This window comes from Hippocampus zosterae, chromosome 4 (assembly GCF_025434085.1).
Source record: "Hippocampus zosterae strain Florida chromosome 4, ASM2543408v3, whole genome shotgun sequence".
Classification (NCBI taxonomy): domain Eukaryota; kingdom Metazoa; phylum Chordata; class Actinopteri; order Syngnathiformes; family Syngnathidae; genus Hippocampus; species Hippocampus zosterae.
This window is the reverse complement of record NC_067454.1, coordinates 3,369,107-3,390,075: the sequence shown is the minus strand read 5'-3', so window position 1 is coordinate 3,390,075 and position 20,969 is coordinate 3,369,107. Positions and strand designations below refer to the sequence as shown.

General features: G+C 44.8%; 2 protein-coding genes across 3 annotated transcripts; one reads left to right on the top strand and one right to left on the bottom strand.

Moving 5' to 3' along the window:
- Nucleotides 1-523: 523 nt before the first annotated feature.
- dync1li2 (dynein, cytoplasmic 1, light intermediate chain 2) lies at nt 524-13,241 on the bottom strand. 2 transcript variants are annotated; one of them, XM_052062531.1, is made up of 13 exons: nt 13,059-13,241; nt 12,422-12,495; nt 11,693-11,809; nt 11,371-11,601; nt 7,215-7,378; nt 6,232-6,325; nt 6,022-6,157; nt 5,783-5,894; nt 5,630-5,689; nt 5,487-5,531; nt 5,250-5,367; nt 3,785-3,913; nt 524-3,289 (listed from the first exon to the last, which is right to left on the bottom strand). In XM_052062531.1, exons 1-13 carry the CDS (start codon nt 13,142-13,144, stop codon nt 3,177-3,179), a joined length of 1,479 nt encoding a protein of 492 aa, XP_051918491.1. In that variant the 5' UTR covers nt 13,145-13,241; the 3' UTR covers nt 524-3,176. The 2 variants fall into 2 exon arrangements, with proteins under 2 accessions (XP_051918491.1, XP_051918492.1); XM_052062532.1 differs by having other exon boundaries at nt 524-3,284.
- Nucleotides 13,242-16,256: 3,015 nt separating this feature from the next.
- si:dkey-56m19.5 (fibrous sheath CABYR-binding protein) lies at nt 16,257-20,669 on the top strand. Its single transcript, XM_052062529.1, has 2 exons — nt 16,257-16,458; nt 18,978-20,669. Exon 2 carries the CDS (start codon nt 18,986-18,988, stop codon nt 20,507-20,509), a length of 1,524 nt encoding a protein of 507 aa, XP_051918489.1. The 5' UTR covers nt 16,257-16,458; nt 18,978-18,985; the 3' UTR covers nt 20,510-20,669.
- Nucleotides 20,670-20,969: the final 300 nt, after the last annotated feature.

The following is a 20,969-nucleotide window of genomic DNA, read 5'->3' as shown; positions in this document are numbered from 1 at the left end:
AAAGTGAAACCTGATGTGATCCATGATGGAAATTTATTTGACACCTGAATAACGATTCTGATCACTTCAATCAGGTGTTTTGGGTGAGTGAAATATCGAAAACATGCTGAAGGGCCCCCGAGGACCGGAGTTGGTCACCCCTACCCGAGGATCTTGGACTGGAGATACACTATGTCACAGAGGCTACCTACGTAACTGATGAAAGTTAATGGACTTTGTACTAAACAGGTCCACCCCATGTACCATTTATCTTACAATGTATTCAGGAATGACTTGGTAAGAGTTTTTAAAAATTAATTAAAATGTAATTTTAATTAAAAAAATTAAAAATATTAACATTAATTAAAAAAACTTTTTCTTTAGGCTCATTCCGGTTGGGTTCGCCAAGATTGTCATTCTTTTCAATCAAAAAGAAAACCCTAAAACAAACATCGTGTCGTTTGTTATATTCGAAACATACACCTGTTGATAGGGTAACCTCACAAGGTGAAACCAGTCCGCCAAGCACGATAAAACACCACACTTGGATTCATGTTTTATTGAAGCCTTAGGTTTTCCTTATCGGTCAGCACAAGAAGCTAGAATCCACATGGCAGCGTAGAGGCTACAGCGTTGTGTTAAAGTCATACAATCAAATTCTGAATTAATTCAGTACACAAAAAGCAGCCGTTTGAGTGCTTATACCTTGATATCCTGAATACAAAAAGGACTGGTAGCAGAAGCTTGTCCTCTCCGAAAGTTGAGGACCGCCATTAGTGGTCAAAGGCAATTCATTGAAAGTTGTCGAGCAACAGTTGACTTCAACTGAGGCCAGAGTACAAAAGTTGCGTTCAGCTCATGACTCGAAAACAAAACAAAAAAAGAAACATGCAATTATGGAACCAGGCAGCAGGAGAGAGCGCGTCATTCCTTTTACCCAATTTACAGTTCTAACAAGTGGGACCAAACAGGTTAAATCAATCAGCTTGGAGTGACAGTTGATAGTTAATAGAAAATGTCAAATGGGCAGAACCAGTCTCAAAGAAAAAAAAAACAACAACAAAAGGAGACTTGGGCAAAAATGACAATGGATATCCATTTGGGTCCATCTTTCGGATGTCCCAAAATGCTCATTGCACAATTTCGAAAGAAAAAAAAATTAAATATTGGGATTCAACGGTGAACCACAGGCAGGGTTGTTTGTACCTTTCAGTACAGAAGCAGCAAATGCAGAGAAATACGCTATTTTATGGTGTCGGCTCAGCAGTTAACGAGCGCAAAAAGGCAAGGCAGATACGATGCATTCTGTGTTTTTAACTGTTGCAAATGGAAAAGTGCTTCTTTCAACACGTTCGGTTCCTGTGGTGGTCGCGGAGGTGTGCTTCATCTACTGCGTACGCCAGCCGCTCACAAACAACCAAAAAAACAGCCCTCATTTTGGATCGAGAGGAATCAGTGTGCAGTTCGTATCAAAGATGGTGGTCTTCTTGAAGCCCGAGTGATTTAAAGCAAGGTTCCTCGCATTTTCAATAGTTTGTGGAAAGGGAGAGAAAGATGTACGGGCGACTCCAAATCCAACTCGGCGTAAATTAGAGAACAATGGGATCCATTGCGCCTCGGCACTTTCTCTGCTCGTCTTTTCTAAAGCAGCAGCCACCTCCTATGCATTTACCACATCTTGTGTGAAAGCGACTGTGGCAGGCCGTGGGGGCGGGGGGGGGGGGGGGTAATTGAACCAAGAAACGTTAGAGTGTTTGATAAAGTACAACACATTAGCAAGAGAGTGCTATGAAGGTAGGGTGTCGTTTTGAGGGCAAAGGTCATTTTAGGGCCCTGGAGAGGTCACCAAACAAAAAAGGTCTGACAAGGAGGAACCAGTTTCCAATAGCGAAGGTGATTCCTCTCATCCTGATGTGGAAACGGAATGTTTTTACAGGGGGGTGATACAAACACAACATGGAAAGCAACTAACTTGTGGTTTTGGGCGTACATGAAAGTTCAATCTTTCAATTTCAACAAAGGTGTGCGATCTTTTATTTTGAGATGAGGCCACAAAAGGGGTTCTCTCCCCTCCTCCCCTAAAAAAAACCCAAACAAATAAAATACCAGCAACCACAGGCTTGAGGTACATGAACAAAAAGGTCAATAAATTATTTGGATGACACGAAATGGACTGAAACCTTTCAACCGACGGTGCTACAAGTGCATTTGCTCTCCTGTGGAAAAGCGACTCGACTGTAGCAGGAGCGGCCTCGTGTGCCAGGCACTTTTGGGAGTAATCGTAGGAAAGATGCTGCCCAACCCCCCCTTTCCCCAAATATACACACCTGTAGCGAAAGGAAATATTCCGGCGGAGCCTCAAAGCCTTGTCAAATGCCGGCTTTAGTTAAGTCAAGAGGCAGGGGGCGGGACTTGGAAAAAGAATTGTATATACACAAAACAAAACCTGAAGAGACTTTTCCTGGCACTTATTTACAGAATCCTTCGAGATGATGCGATCAGCTGTCTAGACTTTGTCCCGTTTCTTTCATGCTGTCAATGGCATTGGAGCGCGTTGTGTTTAGATTGTTTCCTAAAACGGTGCGCGCGCGCACACACACACACACACACACAGAAAAAAAAGGAACTTTGAATAAATACATTGGCGTAAGCCCAACGTTTTGTTCGCAAACATCTGAATTCAGCTCCAAGACAAATGCAACCGAGAGTTTAAATAATGTTTCAATTTCAAGCCAATTCTTTCGATGAGACAAGCTGAGCAGAGGGCCAGTGTGTTTCCACTCAGGAGTGTTTTTTTTCCTTTCCTTTTCCTTTTTAAATATCTGAGCGACTGGGAGGCCAGCAACCCAGTGTCCCGGGGCTTGCGCCGACGTGGGTGCGCACATTTCAAGACTTCTCTACAGACAACCTTGGTGGATAACACTGAAAGTGGAGAGGACTAAGACTTCCGCACAAGCATCTTATTAGGATCTTTTTAACCATTTCTCTCTTTCTCTCCCTCTCTCATTCTCTCTCTCTCTCGCCAAAACATCTTACAGTGTCCCAAATAGGTTTTGGTGGAACCTGCCCTGCGTTCTGACAAAGACATTGGGGATTTGGTCAATCGTTTATGCTCACATGTATACTGTACTTGAATTTCCATTATTTACGCGGTGAACAATGTAGCTCTCTTTTTTTTTCTCTTCTTTTTGTGGGCTTCACGCTTCGTTCTCAGTCTGCGGCGGTATGTTGGTGGATGAAACCAGGGGGTCCTGTTTGCGGCTCATTCGGTCCAACTCGGCCTGGACGTCAGTCAAACCCGGCTTCTGCCCTTGGAACAGAAAGGGAGACAAAAGGGGGAAAAAAAAAAGTAATCTCCTGTAGCTTCTGTGCGCGCTCTTAAAAAGCAATCGGATGAACGGAGCTTGGAAGGTGACGCTATCCCATGCTGAAAAGGTTGTCGGCTTGTTGCCACAGTTAAGACATGCAAAATGAAGGATCAAGCAAAAAGGCGCCGTGCGCGTGCATTCGCCTTAAAAGCTGGAAAAAGAGGCACGTTATACTGGCGTCGGGGTGATGACGCACACAGCAGGCAAAAAAATGAATTAAAAAAAAGACTGTCACGTAACGGTTAGTTGAGCAACTTACAATTGTAAAGCAAAATGTTACGTTGGTGAGAATAGAGATTTGGTTCATACAGGCCTGTCACATGTTTCTTCCCATCTCAGAAGCTCAGCACAGATCTCTTTCACAAATCCTTTTTTTTTTTTACATTTTTTGTTCAGGCCGTGGAGCTAAAACTTGAATAAACAAAATGTGTTCGTACCTGTTTTTTTGGCAGAGCCTTGCACGCCGGCTCCAACAGCGCCACTTCCGGGGCTTCCCGGGGATCCCGTCTTTTTACTCAACAGGCTGTTGAAGAAGTTGGCCAATACGCCCTCAGTGGCAGCTCCCGCTGTGGGAAAATATGCAAGTGACTCGTATGCCAAGATGAACGACCTACCCTTGACTTCAAACGTCAAGTCAAGTCAAGAGTATTTATAGAGCACTTTCGAACAGCCATCGCTGCATACAAAGCGCTGTACATGGAGCGATTTAACATACACAATAAACAGTAAAACGAAACGGTAATAAAGGCAGTAGAAAGCACCAAGCAGTAAAATCAAGAACAAATCTAAGTCAAGTCAAGTCAAACAGTATTTATAGAGCACTTTCAAACAGCCATCGCTGCATACAAAGTGCTGTACATGGAGCGATTTAACATGCACAATAAACAGTAAGACAAATCGGTAATAAAGGCGGTAGAAAGCACCAGACAGTAAAATCAAGAACAAGTCAAGTCAAGTCAAGAGTATTTCTCGAGCACTTTCGAACAGCCATCGCTGCATACAAAGTGCTGTACATGGAGCGATTGAACATACACAATAAACAGTAAGACGAATCGGTAATAAAGGCGGTGGAAAGCACCAAGCAGTAAAATCAAGAACAAATCTAAGTCATGCTGAGTCCAACGCCAAAGAATACAAGTGAGTTTTGAGGAGGGCTTTAAAGATGGGCAGCGAGGAGGCTTGCCGAATGTTCAGTGGGAGGTCATTCCAGAGAGAGGGACCCGCAACAGAAAAGGCTCGATCCCCTCTGAGCCTCAGTTTAGCTCTTGGTACCTCTAACAAAGACTGGTCCACAGACCTGAGGCGCCGGGCAGGTGTGTAGGGGCGGATGAGCTCAGAGAGGTAAGGTGGCGCCAGATTATTCAGAGATTTGAAAACAAAGAGGAGGATCTTGAAAATAACTCGAAAATGAATGGGGACCCAATACTGAGCTGTGGTTGGTCTATGACACATTTTCCAGAATTGCTGGTGCTTGTCTCGAACAAGACTGCAATTAAATTAAACTCCAGTTGAACTTAGTCAATCTAACTTGACCGAATATTGGGCTGTTCTTCCTAGTTGCTGTATTTAGTGATGTAGAAAAACGAGAAACGCGGTTTTCCAAAGGTGAATGGTACAGGATGTGCTTAAAAAGTCATTCAATGCCAACAACGTTTTTTATTAAGGCAGGCGTATGATCCCAGCTATGTCCTTATATACAGTATATTCTTTTTTTTTTCAAATGGTAGGGTTTGAAAATGGCTGGCAGTGAATGTGTGAGGTCAACATGGTTTTATGACCCACCTCTAGGGGGCAGTATTGGAATGACAAAAATGATCCGCATGTTTTGGCTGGCGCATGAAACATTGTCAAAAGCGGTCACATCAATGTGAGAAACTTGACACGGGTCTTGATATTCTTTACCTTTCATATTGGCATCAGGCTTTTTGACGGCAGACATCGGGGAACCACTGCCCAAAGTGGGCTGGCCGGCGCGTCCCGCAGGTCTCGGAGAACCTGACGCCGTCCGTCCTGGAGATTCCTTGCCGCACAGAAATCAGATTGACAATGTCAAGACCAACAACTTGCTGAGGGGGATGTCGTGAGAAGGATGCGGAGGAGGCCGAATAGTGTTTCGAGAGTTCTATTGACCACACTTACGGTAGCTCCTCTTGTCGGTGTGGCTGGTTGCTTTGCTAATAAAGACTGCAAAAAAAATCAAAAATAAACATGTAGGAACTGCTGTGAGTTATTTGCAAAAGCAGGAAAATTGGCCAGACCACTTCGCACATCATAAAGCGTACCTGTTGTTTCATCAGGAATACCTGCTCATCCTCCGCATTTATCTCTTTGTCATGCACCAGCTAGATGAAAAAAAAAAAAAAATACAAGCTCAGATACGAATGGCAAAATATGAGAACTCGGCCATTTTGGCCGGCGGGAACGAACTGCTTTACCTTTCGAACGGGGGGTTTCGTGATAAAATCTTCAAATGGATCTTCAGGTCTGACTGATGTCAAGTTTTCATGCAGAATGCAGATTTTCTTGTCATTATCCCACCCCGATGGACTACCAGAATAGAACAAAGTTTGGTTTTAGTGCACTGTATTTATATTCTGCTCCTGAAAGTAATCGAATATCTGAGAATCGCGTTTTGGTAAACACAAATTTTTGTTGCGTGCTGAGCCTCACTTACATGAACACGGCATCCTTCTCCACGACGAGGGCAGGATTGCTAAAGTGAAAGTCATACAATTTATGTACAATATACTTGTAAAGCAGATCGAGGTTTTTTTCCTCTTTGGCTGAGGTGTAGATGAGACCAGCTCCATCTGTTTGAGCCGCGTCAAGGTCTGTAAAGCAAGTCGGAGTCAAAGCGACATTGACAAAAGGTCTCAAAGGATACATTGTAAGCAAAATCGCCGAATGTGGGACTGGATGAAATCAAAGTGCTCTTCTCTGTAGTCGTGCTCCTTCTCCAATACGCCGACTGAGTCGCACTGCGGATTTGGCAGAGAGACGAGAGAAATGTGACAAATGGGAGTTAGAACAGTGGTGACGTGAATGCTTTTCATCGTGGAAATGAACCTCAATCTCCCTCTTTTGAGATTTCTTTTTTATTTCACAGATCAGAAAGCCTTTTTTTGTGCTCATTTTAGCGCCCTATGAGGCCATTGCTGCAGTCCCCAAGACAGATTTGGACATATAAAGTCATCTGTAGCTGTGGGGTGTTTTATATAAATGTGCTCGTAATGAAAAAGAAGACTCAAGTGTTCTTCACACCCCTCGTGAAAGGTCCACGGGGCGAAGAAAGTGGGTGGCTGGATGATCTCTTTTAAATTGACTGCTATGACGATACGATCAGGTAGAGAGAGCCCTCGATGAAGAGTCCAAAAATCGGTCTCAGTTAAAAGGCAGCGATGCAAAGAGAACTTCACTGCATCTTCACCATTTTAAAGTTCCCAGCTGACACGCCAAGCGATGCCGACCACAAGGCACTTTTGACGCAAGTCTTTGCCTGGAGGCTTACCGAGCAAGAAGAGTTGCTTTTGAACACAGGCCAGCCTCTCACAAAGCACAACATCCAAGTAAAAGCTCGCATTGGAAATGCTCCGTTGGTGGAGGAACGCTGCTCAGCGAGTGACTGCCTCATGAGGGTTTAAGAAGCCACCCGTAAAATCCGTTGCCGGAATAAGAAAGACTCATATTGGCTTCACGCGGAGAGATTGTAAAAGATGCGCCAGGAAAACATCTGGTCAAATCCTTTCGGGCAGCGATACTCGGCTGCACGTAAGCAAGAACACTCCTGTTACAAACTAAATCGATCACATCGCTGTGCAATGTGTGCGCACACGCAGTACTTCGTTCACAAATTTGGGAATCGCTTACCTTTGTGCAAACGATTAGCACTGGAATGCCGAGGTTGTGCGTGAGTGTGTTGTCCCCCAGCGGTAACACAACAGTATCGTCTTCGCCTGCCGCCAGGGCCCGTCTCTGTGGGGAGGCAGGGGTGGCATCCTCCGGTTCGGCATACTCCTGGAACGCTTTCACCACTTAACCATGACAAGGGGGAGAAAAAAATGGCATCTTAAATCTTTTTTTTTTTTTTACTTCCCTGCCAGGACCTTTTGCAGTATTTGCACAGTGCTAACTAATACGCTAATATTCATTCATTCATTCATCTTCCAAACCGCTTGATCCTCACTAGGGTCACGGGGGGTGCTGGAGCCTATCCCAGCTGTCTCCGGGCAGTAGGCGGGGGACACCCTGAATTGGTTGCCAGCCAATCACAGGGCACACAAAGACGAACAACCATCCACGCTCACACTCACACCTAGGGACAATTTAGAGTCTTCAATCAGCCTGCCACGCATGTTTTTGGAATGTGGGAGGAAACCGGAGTACCCGGAGAAAACCCACGCAGGCCCGGGGAGAACATGCAAACTCCACACAGGGAGGCCGGAGCTGGAATCGAACCCGGCACCTCCGCACTGTGAAGCCGACGTGCTAACCACTGGACTACCGGGCCGCCCATACGCTAATATGTCGATCTGCAAAATGCTAATTTTTATAATATCAATTTAAATGGTCAAATGACGGCAATGGCTGCAGATTGTGCACATTTTCAAAGACGGCAAATGTTGCTGCTGCAATTCCCTGTGACTGAGACACATTGTTGAATTTTACTTTATGTTAACTGTTTTGTAAAGCACTTTGTTACAGCTGCCGCTGTTATGAAAGCGCTATAGAAATCAGCATGTATTGTATATAAATCAGCATGTATTGTATTGTATTGTATTGTATTGTATTGTATAATTATGAGCAACGGCCACAGAAATATGGCATCGTTGTTTTGCCACTCCAGCTGTTGAAGACGTTTGGCTACGTGCGTGCGCGGGTGCTTAGATGCAGGAAGCTTTGGCCTACTTCCTCAGGAGATTTGGAATGTAGCTCGGGACAGCCTGCGACATCAGCTTAACTTAGATTTTGGAGCCAACCCCTCGACTTTAAAACGCAGCAAGGAGGGAAATGTTCTATTCTGCAGGGAAGTCTTACTGGTACCAAGTGGTCAATTTGACAAAAATGGAAAAGGAAGAAAGATGAATTGACTTATGAACTTGTCGTGGACTTATTTGACTCCAGCGAAGGAAAATCAAGCCAAATGTAACAATCAATTTCATTGTGGAAATTCCCAAAGTATTTGCATGTTCTTCCCGGGCCTGCGTGGGTTTTCTCCGGGTGCTCCGGTTTCCTCCCACATTCCAAAAAACATGCGTGGCAGGCTGATTGAACACTCTAAATTGTCCCTAGGTGTGAGTGTGAGTGCGAATGGTTGTTCGTCTCTGTGTGCCCTGCGATTGGCTGGCAACCGATTCAGGGTGTCCCCCGCCTACTACCCGAAGACAGCTGGGATAGGCTCCAGCACCCCCCGCGACCCTAGTGAGGATCAAGCGGCTCGGAAGATGAATGAAATTCCCAAAGTAGAAGAGAAAAGTTTTTATGTTGCTTATACATGCACATGGTGGATTACTTTTTTTAAAAAATGATACTCCAAGAAAACACACTTGTATTTTTCAGATATTAGAAACTCTTTTTAAACAGTGCGTTAAAACAACAGAATCCCCCCCCCCAAAAAAATGGTTCATACCATATTCGATGCTTTCACGTTTTTGTTCAAAAGGTGAACTAGCTCATGCGAGTAGAACATGACAAAAAATACGACTTCTCTCCTAATTGCTTCTTTTTTGCTTCTTTTTTCACTTGACTTTCTGAACCGATCCTGCAATTTAGCGAGAAAACTCGAGTAGCCGCACTTTCCGAGCGTCCAGCCCACACACTGAATTCAGCAGCCCAACAGCGCTGACACTACTGTCGGAGGGGAGGGAACCATGATGCAAGAGGGCTGCAAGAGCTCTTGGAATGGAGCCACTCCAACAAACGTTCTGCCCTGCCTCGCGCTGAAACATCCACTCAAAATGTAATGTGACTCAGGCTCACTACAAGTCCAGGCTGTCATGCCGAGAAATTATTACCCAGCTGATATTTTAGCATGTCTGTGTCTGTGTGTGTGGGGGGGTCTAAGTTGAAATATAAAGAAATAAATGGATGACTTCCTCCAAGAAATCTGGAGGTATTTATATTCCAATTATGCCAACACATTGGGGTTTTCTTTGTGTTGCCCTTTTCCAAAGCTCCATTGGATAGTTGCACAAAACTTGGAATAAACATGCTTTTTTCTGGGGGGGGTTTTCTGGTTGTGATTGTAGAATAGGGCGGCCCGGTAGTCCAGTGGTTAGCACGTCGGCTTCACAGTGCAGAGGTACCGGATTCGATTCCAGCTCCGGCCTCCCTGTGTGGAGTTTGCATGTTCTCCCCGGGTCTGCGTGGGTTTTCTCCGGGTGCTCCGGTTTCCTCCCACATTCCAAAAACATGCATGGCAGGCTGATTGAACACTCTAAATTGTCCCTAGGTGTGAGTGTGAGTGCGAATGGTTGTTCGTTTCTGTGTGCCCTGCGATTGGCTGGCAACCGATTCAGGGTGTCCCCCACCTACTGCCCGAAGACAGCTGGGATGGGCTCCAGTACCCCCCGCGACCCTAGTGAGGATCAAGCGGCTTGGAAGATGAATGAATGATTGTAGAATAATGTTCACACGCATTGCATGAGCATTTTTTAAGTCATTATGCAACAAGACGGCCCGGTAGTCCAGTGGTTAGCACGTCGGCTTCACAGTGCAGAGGTACCGGGTTCAATTCCAGCTCCGGCCTCCCTGTGTGGAGTTTGCATGTTCTCCCCGGGTCTGCGTGGGTTTTCTCCGGGTGCTCCGGTTTCCTCCCACATTCCAAAAACATGCGTAGCTGGCTGATTGTCCACTCTAGATTGTCCCTAGGTGTGAGTGTGAGTGCGAATGGTTGTTCGTTTCTGTGTGCCCTGCGATTGGCTGGCAAACGGTTCAGGGTGTCCCCCGCCTACTGCCCGAAGACAGCTGGGATAGGCTCCAGCACCCCCCGCGACCCTAGTGAGGATCAAGCGGCTTGGAAGATGAATGAATGATTGTAGAATAATGTTCACACGCATTGCATGAGTATTTTTTAAGTCATTATGCAACAAACTGTAGGACTCATGCAAATATGCCGAGTTAAAGCATTGTTAGGCAGCGTTGACACCGAGCTAGTTGCGCTGTCATCAATCATGCAGAAACGCAATACATTTTAAAGCCATTAAATGTAATTGTTACTTATTGCTACGTCCAAAACATGCACAGACTAACACAGACACAGACTAAACACAATAGTGTGCAGTCAGTGGATAACAGCGAAAGAGAGTTTGTATTTCTAGTCCAGAAAAAATCTGTATATATTAAAGCTTTCATTTTGTTGTTTTGTTGTTCTACCCTCATAAATGAAGAAACGTGCACGGAAGGCACGTTAAAAACCATGCAGGCTGAACTAACTCATACAAAAAGCATCATCTGTTCTCAAGAGATCTCTTCATGAGCAAGACATGACCACGTCTAAATTTAACAGTGGAACATTATCTGCGCATGTCTCATTCATTAAGTGTTGAACTCGCCCCGAGGCTAAAACACACTGCTGAGGATCACGGGCTTCTGAAGATGAATTACAGTCAGTCATAACAATAGGTCAGCTCTCTCACACACACACACACACACACTTCAATGCAGTCCTCTCCTTTAATTGCTCTCTTACAGGTAGTCAGTCAAGCTAGGTGCGTGTTCTCGATTTTCTCTGGCATTTTTCAAAAGACGAGACGAGACGAGCGATAAATATGGCGGAAGAAATGAGCGCCGTCCACCTGAAGAGCACGCTTGGTCGAAATTTAAGTCAAATGTAGCATATACTGATTCGAATACCGAGACACAAAATAACCTCATTCTAAATCAGACTGTTTGCATGACAAGTAATCCCCCCCGTCACTAATTTCAAAGCTCGTGTATCGGCAATAACGACCAGATTCTAAGAAGACCACAGAAAATTCATAAAAGGGAAGCCAAACGTCCACAGAGGAAGTCAGCCTTTACTCACTCTTGAGCTCCATTTCTCTCATGTCCTCTGGAGGGATCTTCAGTTTGTCCACATGGTCACGCAGCACGCTGGCCCACTTCTGCAGTGACTCCATGATGGTCCAGGGCCGCGACATATCCGCAACGAACATGGCGAGGCAATCACACAGCGATTGAGCTGAAACTGCAAACTTGAGAAGGCCTTTGTGGTACAGGTCTCCGTCCAGGATCCACACGTTACACTGTGTAAGGTCTGTCAGAGGAGAATAACACATGTGAGTTGGCACTAAGTACTATTAACATGACTGGAGCACAGATTTCACTTTTTACCCGGGTGGACTCACCATCCCGGTCTTCATCGTGGACATTTAAGTATTGATATTCCAGTCCTCTTCCTTTCTTGTTGTGTTCAGCCCCTTGCAGCTTGGACATGAGTGTCGTTTTTCCTGATCCATCCTCCCCTAAAACACACCGTAGCCATCAGTTAAACCGACTTAATAAATGAATGAAAGATCAATCAAGGCAGAATGTTGTAACTGTCAAGTCAATAAAAACTTTATTAAAAAATGTGACATTGTTTCAAATGGACATGAAAAATGATTCTGTTCACAGTTTGGGTTGTAACATGTCAAAAAAATAGGCGAGATTGTTGGTCATTGTAATCGAGAGTAAAAACAAATATTTTATTTTGATTGAACAAAAAGATAACCTGTCCACTTTAACGGAGGACGGCAGAAATCAGAAAACATTTCCTCCTGAGAAGTTGGGATTCTGAGCATTCGCTTTTATATAAAAAAAATATCAAAATCATCCATGCACTATGAAAAATAATCTGATTAAATTGTTAAAAGAGAGTTCACATTATACTTTTAATAGGTACACACATGATCACCTGTGAATATGTATTCATCATCACGTATTTCATTATTTGCAAGAAAGGAAGATCAGCTACAAAAGTTTTTAAAAAGGCATGCTAAATAATGTTCCACTCCCTTCTGTGCTGACAACCACAAACAAAAACAAGGACTGCTGCTGATTCGGTTTTCCACAATGAACACTTGATAAAGACTCACCAAATACCAGAATGTTTTTTCCTGATGGCAATTTTGAACTTGACTGGGTCGACACATCACTCAGTATTGAGGTCCTATGAGACAGGAGTTAAGTGGGTTACAATGATTTGCAAAGAGATCATGTAAAAAAATTTTTAAAGAAATGGTTCAATGAAAGATCATCAAAAAAGTAAGGAAACACAAAACATAGCTGTCATTGTACTGAAAGATCTTTTTTTCAACTCTGTTCTCCGTCTCTGCCATTGAAACTCTTGAAATGATGTCATCTCGACTGACTGACACGGGCAGCGAATGCTGCTAGGTGGCGAAGGCGTTAGCATGAAGGTTCCTGTTAGCTTCCCTACATTGATATGACAGCAGTTAGCTTAGCCGTGATTTGGCATACCCTCCCAAAAAAACATCTTATTACAAAATAACGGGGAAATGCGCATCTTTGAGACTATTTGACAGACACTCGATAATGACCAAGAACGCTAGCAAACTAGTCGCCCAGCCTCAATTTGTGCTCCTTTTAGCCGGGCCGCCGGTGCTTCCCAGCAAACAGTTATGACAAAACAGGACGTTGGTGGTGGCGGCGGTACTTTTCCCTTGCAGAAGCTAACAGCGGTTACGCCGCTAAAAGAACAGCCAAACTTGCCAAAGGTCGAGTCCTTCTTCCTCCTCGTTGTTGTTGTCGCCTGCCCCGGCTACGCCCGGCAGTTGCTTCTCCAAAACGGGAGCCATCTTCTCTGTATACGAGTACAAAGGCAAGGCCCTGCTGCTTGGCCACCACTAGCACCGCCCTAGTCCAAGCGGCCAAGGGTGCGTTTCATTCCTCGGCAGCCACGCCGCGCCGTATCCTGGTGCTTGGCAGCGTCAAATAAACTGGAGCACGTCACAAGCATAATCCTTGCCTCAGTCATTTTTCAATATTGTTGGAAGATTAAAAAAAACATTTTTTTAGAACACACGTGGAATTCTTAATTAAAACTGTTTCCTTCCACTGACTTGTTCAGCCATATAGTTGAATTTTTTGTTACAATATCAACTAAAACTTTTTTTTTTTTTTTTTTTTTTTTTTTTTTTTTTTTTTTTTTTCCCAAGATGGCGCCCGAGTAGGCAGCCTTCGGCAAGTGCTCTTCAAGAGCCTTGCTTTTTTGTTCTTTTTTGCTGTTTTTGTCTTTTGTTTTGTCACATGTTGTTTGTTGTTTGATCGTGTGGACCTGATATGGACTGTTTTCAGCGCTTTTTGGCCACGACATTCGTCAAAGGAGCAGTATCTGTGCTTGGTGGTTGCGCCTTCTCGGCAGCACGCCTGTACCAGCACAGATTTTGATTGGGACGAATGTCGGCGCCATTGACTGTCGGTGCTGGACAGACCTGGGGCGCTTGTGTTTTTTGCGCCAGTAATGGGCAGCATTTTTCACAACCCCGATTTGTTCAGTGGCTATGTCAGCGCTGTTGGACAGTTGGCGTCGGTGCGGCTGGATGGATGGCCGCTGAAGTTGAGGATGAGGAGAGAGGAGCGTTGGCGAAGAGCACCGATGCGTATTTGGAACCGTGAGTCGCCGCTTGGAATTGAAGTGGATTTCCATGGGACAGGAGAAGTGAACCAATCTCTTTTTTCGTCAATGGATGCTACAGCTTCTTGTTGACTTTGAAACTTAGCTTGTAGCCGACGTGTGCTCATTTTGAGCATGACGTCTCTGATCCACTGGTTAAAGGACACTTTGATTCTCTCCTCTTTCATCTCAAACCGCTTCAAACAACAAAGCGTGTGACGGAAAAGTGGTTAGGACTGCACGACTGTTTGTGTTTTATGTTGTGTGTTGTGTTTATTATTTTACTTTACGTTAACTGTTTTGTAAAGCGCTTTGTTACAGCTGCCGCTGTTGTGAAAGCGCTATATAAATCAGAATGTATTGTATTGTATTGTATTGTAAAACAATTTGTCTTCCAAAATATGGAAATATGACGTGTATGGCTATTACGCTATGTGGCATTTTACGTTCGCCAATGCCACGGTACGGAAGTTTACAGCATTCATCTGCGTAGTATGCGTAGTAGTGGAGTATTTTAGGGGATGATGATCCAGTAGATGGTGCTATTTATCGGGGTTTAAAAAACGACTATTTATTCATTCATACGTATTCATACATCCACTATGGATAACATCGTAAACCGCATCTTTTATGTGAATTTTATATTCTCTTCCCGAGACAAATGTACAAATTCGGTCAATATTTAATGCCAAAGCAATCCCATGACAATTTGACACTTTTGCAGGCTTATCGGTCCATTCTTTCTCTGGTTTTTATCAATTGTCCCCAACCTATATTGATCCAAGGATTTGGCATTGGTTTACTCTGTTTGATTGAATGCATTACTGGCATGAAGCCTTGGCTTATTCTGATGTATGAATGACAACAGATGGGCACTCAGGTTCATCAAATTCCTTTTGCTGTAATTGTTCTACCTGTCACGGTGGTGAACTATGAACGAAGATATACAGTACCGGTACTTGTAATTAATGAAGAATACTTTTAGAAGAAATTAGATGAATTTGGACCATTTCCCTCGGCACCTCCGATGAGCTCAAACGGCACCCCGGTTAGGAATGACGTCTAGATCTTCTTCAAAACTGTGGACATTTGCCTTGAGAATGTCCAAGATGTTCGCATATGCATGTCGATTCCCATGTTTTGTGGGAGCAGAGTGACAGACAGGGAGTTGTGGCTCAACTCCTGGGAATTGCATTCCAGAACATTTGCATCATGTGAAACTCGGCCTTTGCCGCTGCCCCATCGGTTACCCGCTGAGCTCTGCTTGCAGCAAGGGAAACATGCGAGATTGAGTTTGTTTTCTTTTGCTTACAAACGAAGTCGTTGTGCCGCCATCTGTCACACAGAAATCAGCATGCTGCACAATTAAAAGTTCAAGACCCAGGGCTAACGAGATTATGCAGATAATGCAGTTTGGATATCCAACATTGTAATTGTAGTCACACTGCTCATGGTCTACCGGTGTCAAATCTGGAAATCCTTGAAAATTGGATTTCTGATCACATGGCGGTTTTATTTGACGTCGTCTTATCGCATGCTGCTGTGAAATCTGGCGCTCCTAGTTAACTAAATGACTATGACTGTACTTCTATGTGATTTCGTGGTTGCCTATATGCGTTTTGCGTATATTACAGAAGAGGGCGCTGTGTCCCTAAAAATAATCACTGACCGTTTTTATCTACCAGGAACGTTTCACAGAAAACAAAGCAAAAGGTGCACAAATCTAGCAAAAAAAAAATTCTACCATGTCAAATTAATCATTTGATCCACGTGACTGATTCAACTCGAGAGGGGGGGGGGGGCACGTGATCTTTGCCAAGTCCGTTTTTTGGGGAGGCTGGGGGGCGTAGCCAAATAGTTCAGACATTATGAGGGTTGTTTTAGTCTTTTAATGAGGAATTTTCCAAAGATTTAAAGTAATCTGCTGCTGAGAAGCAATCCATACCCCGTGCCCCAACTAACACCCTCCTTATTTTATTTAGCCTCCCTATTTTGTCACGATTTTTACTTCTAACGTGAAATAATATGTTACAATTATCACTGTCACTGTAAAATTGAGATTTCACCGGCATGATACCCCCCATGCATAATTTATCTGACGATGACACTCCTCTGGGGGCGGTGGGGGGGGGGGTACCCCTGATGATTTCTCATATTTTCTTCTTGCGAATTTTACACTGCTGCCTCGTTATCATCCTCATTGTTTCCCAGATGTACTTACTACTAGATGTTATTAGTGGGCTACTTGTGCAGCGGAGAGGGGAGGGGGGCGTGGGGAGGGGTTTAAATTCGGGAGGGTATAGATTGCAGTGGGAGCCCTGGTGGGCCAGGCTGCATTGTGATAGCGACAGATGTCTGAGGGGCACTCCTCAGAGCCACACTGCACCCTCGCAGAGCAAGCCTGGAATCCGCAGCTGTCACTTGCAAGGCTTTCGCCCTCCATTATCACATTCAAGCGGAGTCTGGGCACCGACTGAGCGCGCTCCACACATACAGGTCGGTCAAAACGATGCGTTTGTTTTTGAAAATGCGTCCTTTTCTTTTCTTTTTTTTTTCAATTCGAGATGCGTCGGCTTTTTAACATTTTCTCAATGGAAAGCGCAGAGAGAAAAAGAACAAATGAAAGTACCCGTTCCTCTGTGCGGCTTTCCTCTATTGTTCTCGCCATTCCTTTTCTCTAATTATGCTAATGCGTTTCTATTTCAATAATAAAGCCCGGGAGTTTTTTTTTTCCTCTTTTCTTTTCTTTTCCATGGTTCAGCCTGTGTGCGCTGGTGCGTCTTTACCGGCAGTAGTTCAGATTTTTTTTTTTTTAAGTAGGCCATCCAATGAATTAAAAATGCACAAAAGAGAAAGCGGAACAAAGTTCTCAAGTTTCTCCTTGGTTATCCACCGGAGGACTATCGTATTTGCTGAATAAGGTGTTTGAAAAGACCCCCCCCCCCTAAACCTGTGAACAAAAAGAGCACACCAAGCGACAGAGAGGCGTTGGTGTGTTAAGGTGGGGGATGGACAGTGGTTGGAAAGTGCACAGTCTTATCTCCAAATTCCATATTACTCGACCGGTTTGTCGTCGAAACGCAGTTTCGCTTTTAGTTGCGACGAGGACAGCGCTTGCCGCTTCAATCTTTGCATTCATCTTTAGCCAAAAGTCGTCTAAAGAGGCCTGCGGCACATTAGTCCTGTTGCTTAACTCGATCCAATTTTCCAAAAGCTCAGTGTGCTCTATCAACAAAACGTGAATTATTTTAAAATCACATTATTGAATTTGGAGACTGGCGAATAATACAATGAAATGAACTTGCTTGAGATCGGATGGTTTGAAAGCAGACGCGAGACGGTTTTGCTGAAATGGCGTAGTGGGGAGTGGTCCAAGGTGATCTGGATTTTGCAGCCAATCCCAGCACGGTTCTGTTCGGCCACGGGGTGGGCTTGAGCGCTCTCATGCAGCACTATGGACAGTTCTCTGGTCCTTGACTTTTGGTGCCAATACCCTCAAGTTGACCTCACCTGGGCCTCCATATGTCACCTTTACCAGTTCCTTTATTTCATTTCATTTATTTTTTTGGTCACATAAAAGGACGGTTGCACGACATTGCCATCTTTGGCGTGAATATCCACATCGAATTGAATACGTTGCTTTTTTTAATAACACGATCATCAGAAGCGATACATTTTCAAACAGATTGGTTTCTTCTCGAACTCAGCTGAAATACAGCCAGTAAATTAGAAGTGAACACTAGTTCTCCTTTTTTCGTTAACTCAGACAGGAAGTCCAATTGTGTGGTAATCAGCCGCTGCCTTTGATACATCCTCATTGACCGTTCATTCCCCCACACAGACTGTTTATCTTGTGTAGTCCCCACTGACAAAAAAAACGACTGTGATATGTTATAAAATATGCGTCGGCATAAAAAAAAAAGCAATGAAGAATGTTCTAGTACAACCACAACGATGTAAATGTTGTCAAAAGAGCCATCAATACAAAATTCCCTGTGGTAGGTGTAGGGCCAAAGCACCTCCAAGAAAAAAAATTGTGAAGTTGTAGGAGTTCACTTCCTATGTATCTGTCACGTTGTGCCCAAAGCGATGGAAAGATCGCTTCGTGCACAACAAAATAAGAGAGTGGATCCCCGAAAAAGCAGACACGTAAAAGGATTTTGTCAGAGAACAAAGGGAGTCTTTAATAAAGAACACAAAATACCCGACAGTGAAAAATAACAAAAAGCGCTGGTCAAAATAAGGACCAGGGAAGGAATAAAGGGAACAACCGAAAACGCTCGCGGAAAACAAATGGCGAGGAAGGTCTGATTAGACAAGTGTATAAATTTCATCCGAGAAGAATAATGACGCGTAGTAACAGCCACAAGGCTAGGAGGCAACGAGTAATCAAGGTAGGAATCTGAGCGAGAGAATAATGGCACGGCGTGGAATTCTCCGGCAGTGAGTCGACTGCCAGAGTGTCCTAATAAAGGCAGAGTAATCACCGACCAATGCGTAACAGGTGTGTGGGCGGCGGAGAGAAAGCCCGCCCCCTGCTGGCAAACACGGGACGTGACAGTATCTTTTTTTTAATGCATTTTTTTTCTATTGGTGGCAAACGGCTTCAAAGAAAATACATTGAAATTATAAAGCAGACATTTTTAGCAAACAAGACGATTTAAGTGACTTGGCTCTGATTCTATTTATTTATCACAGCTAAATGCCAGTTGTGAAGGCTACACAATTAAATGAAACCCCACCTCCCCCTTTCAGAATAAAACAATATTCAAACATCCCATTTCAAAACACAGTATGTCATGAAACGCGTCTTGGCTTATGCTAGTACGGTCACGGGTTTTACATTAAGAGGATCTTGTGTATAAAGTCATGTTAATCTGGTGAATTGAATGATCTAATTTACCAATGGAAATGAATGTGATTATCCCAGTCTTGACATGGGTTCGCCGACTTAAAATCCAATTATGACACGTTCCAAGGATACGCAATGTCTTAATCTTTCTCACATCTTATAGGTGACACCATGGGAGGGAAACTGAGCAAAAAAAAGAAGGGCTACGATGTGAGTGATCCTAAAGACAAAAAGGATGAGGCTGCAGCACCAGCCGCAAGTGCCGAAGAGTCCGGTAAAGCGGAGGATGAGGCAGCACCCGCGGAAGCTCATGTCACACCCGAATCCGGCAAAGCGGAAGAGGTAGCTACTGGATCGGATGAGGCGGCAGTCAAAGACCCCGAAGAGCCCAATTCCACTCCACCTGAGGAACAAGTTCCAGTAGAAGCCCCAGTTCCAGAAGAATCAGTCCCTGTCGAAGAAGAAGCAGCTCCGGTTCCAGATGAACCGGTCCCGGTCAAGGAAGAAGCAGCACCGGTTCCAGACGAACAGGTCATAACCAATGAAGAAGCAGCTTCCGTTGCAGAACCGGACGTCGTCAAGGAAGAAGTAGCTCCAGTAACAGAACCTGTTGCAGTCCAAGAGGCTGCTCCAGTTCCAGAGGAACAAGCAGCACCAGAGGAACCGCCTACAGCACCACAAGAAGTGGCTTCAGTACCAGAGGAATCAGGGCCACTCGCAAAGGAAACAACTCCAGTTCTAGAGGAAGCAGCTGCAGTAGAAGAAGAACCTACTGCAGCACCAGATGTGCCTGTTCCAGTTCTAGAAGAAGCTGCTGCAGTTTCCGAAGTAGCATCGCCGTTACCAGAAGACGCCGCGGTCAAAGAACCAACGGAGGCAGAAGTGGAGTCTGCAGCTACACCCGAACCCGTTGAAGAACCTCCCAGAGTTAAAGAAACTGTGACAGAAGTAGAGGTTGTTCCCGCTAGTCCAGAGGAGGCCCTCACAGAGACAGAATCCATTCCCGTGACTGTTACCGAGACTGAGGCCGTTATGGAGGAGACAGCCCAACCTCCATTCCTTCAGGAACTCGAACCGTTTGCTGAGCCAGAAATAGAGCAAGAGACAATTTTGCAAACCAAACCAGAGCAGGTAACAGACCCTGAGCCAGAATCAGTGACGGAACCAGAGCCCGAACAGGAGATTGACACACAGGAGCCCCAAGCTGAGGAACAAGACCAAGAAGATGAGCCCGGTCCAACGCCGGCCGCAGATGACACCGCAGAACACGAGACTGAGGATGCCGAGGAAATCCACGAAAAACGTATGCCTTCAAACTACGAGCCAGCTGGACCGGACACAGAAGAACTCGCAGAATCCGACGCCATAGCCGAAGCTTCCGCGGAAGACGTGCCTTGCCCAGAGAGCGCGGCTGAAACAAAGCTGGAGAACGGCGACGCAGAGAGCTCGCCTCTTCCAGAGGAGCTGACGGAAATATCGGCTTTGCCGGCCGTGAATGGTCAGCGCCCAATCTCAACACGTGCGGAAGAATGCGTTAATGGTACGGAGAAGTCAGCGGAGTCCCCCGTCAAGAAGCTGAGTGACTTTGAACTGAAAGTGGACGTTAGCCTGAGCGAGGATGTCCGCCACCATGCCCCCGAGGACGCCGGCGACATGGCGGAGGCTCTGAATACCGAGCTCACGCAGGAAGTCTGATCTTAATGTGAATTTGGGGCAAATCTTCCAATGTTGTGTGAGAAAGGCGTCAAGGAATCACAAAAGCGGTGAGGGTTTCGGAAACGTCGCTGAGCACGGTGGTGTTTTTCACGGTAACTCGGGCAATAATATTTGTTTTGAGTTCAAAAACAAAAATAAAGACAGTCGCATGATGGTAGACAGTGCTTGGCTAGATAGCGGTTGTTATGAAAGTACAAGGACAAACTTGTGTTTAGAATTTGAGCGGTGACAAAAACAGTTCAACCCCACACCCGCCAAAAAAAAAAAAAAAAAAAAAAAACACCGGCCGAACGATAGACATGTTCTTAACGAGTGAAGTGATGAAATCTGTTTTTGTGTGCCAGCCCGATGCATACGGCAATATTAGCCGACTTTCATATATTCTTTCTATTACGTGCAATGTTTTTTGGCCTTTTATAACAAACGAGACTTGTGAGAT

Coding starts and splice junctions, on each gene's coding strand:
- si:dkey-56m19.5 (XM_052062529.1), top strand. CDS start 18,986: ATGGGAGGGAAACTGAGCAAAAAAAAGAAGGGCTACGATGTGAGTGAT.
- dync1li2 (XM_052062531.1), bottom strand. CDS start 13,144: ATGGCTCCCGTTTTGGAGAAGCAACTGCCGGGCGTAGCCGGGGCAGGC. Junction 5,690..5,782: donor CGAAACCCCCCGTTCGAAAG/GTAAAGCAGTTC, acceptor TTTTTCATCTAG/CTGGTGCATGACAAAGAGAT. Junction 3,914..5,249: donor GCCTGATGCCAATATGAAAG/GTAAAGAATATC, acceptor ATTTTCCCACAG/CGGGAGCTGCCACTGAGGGC.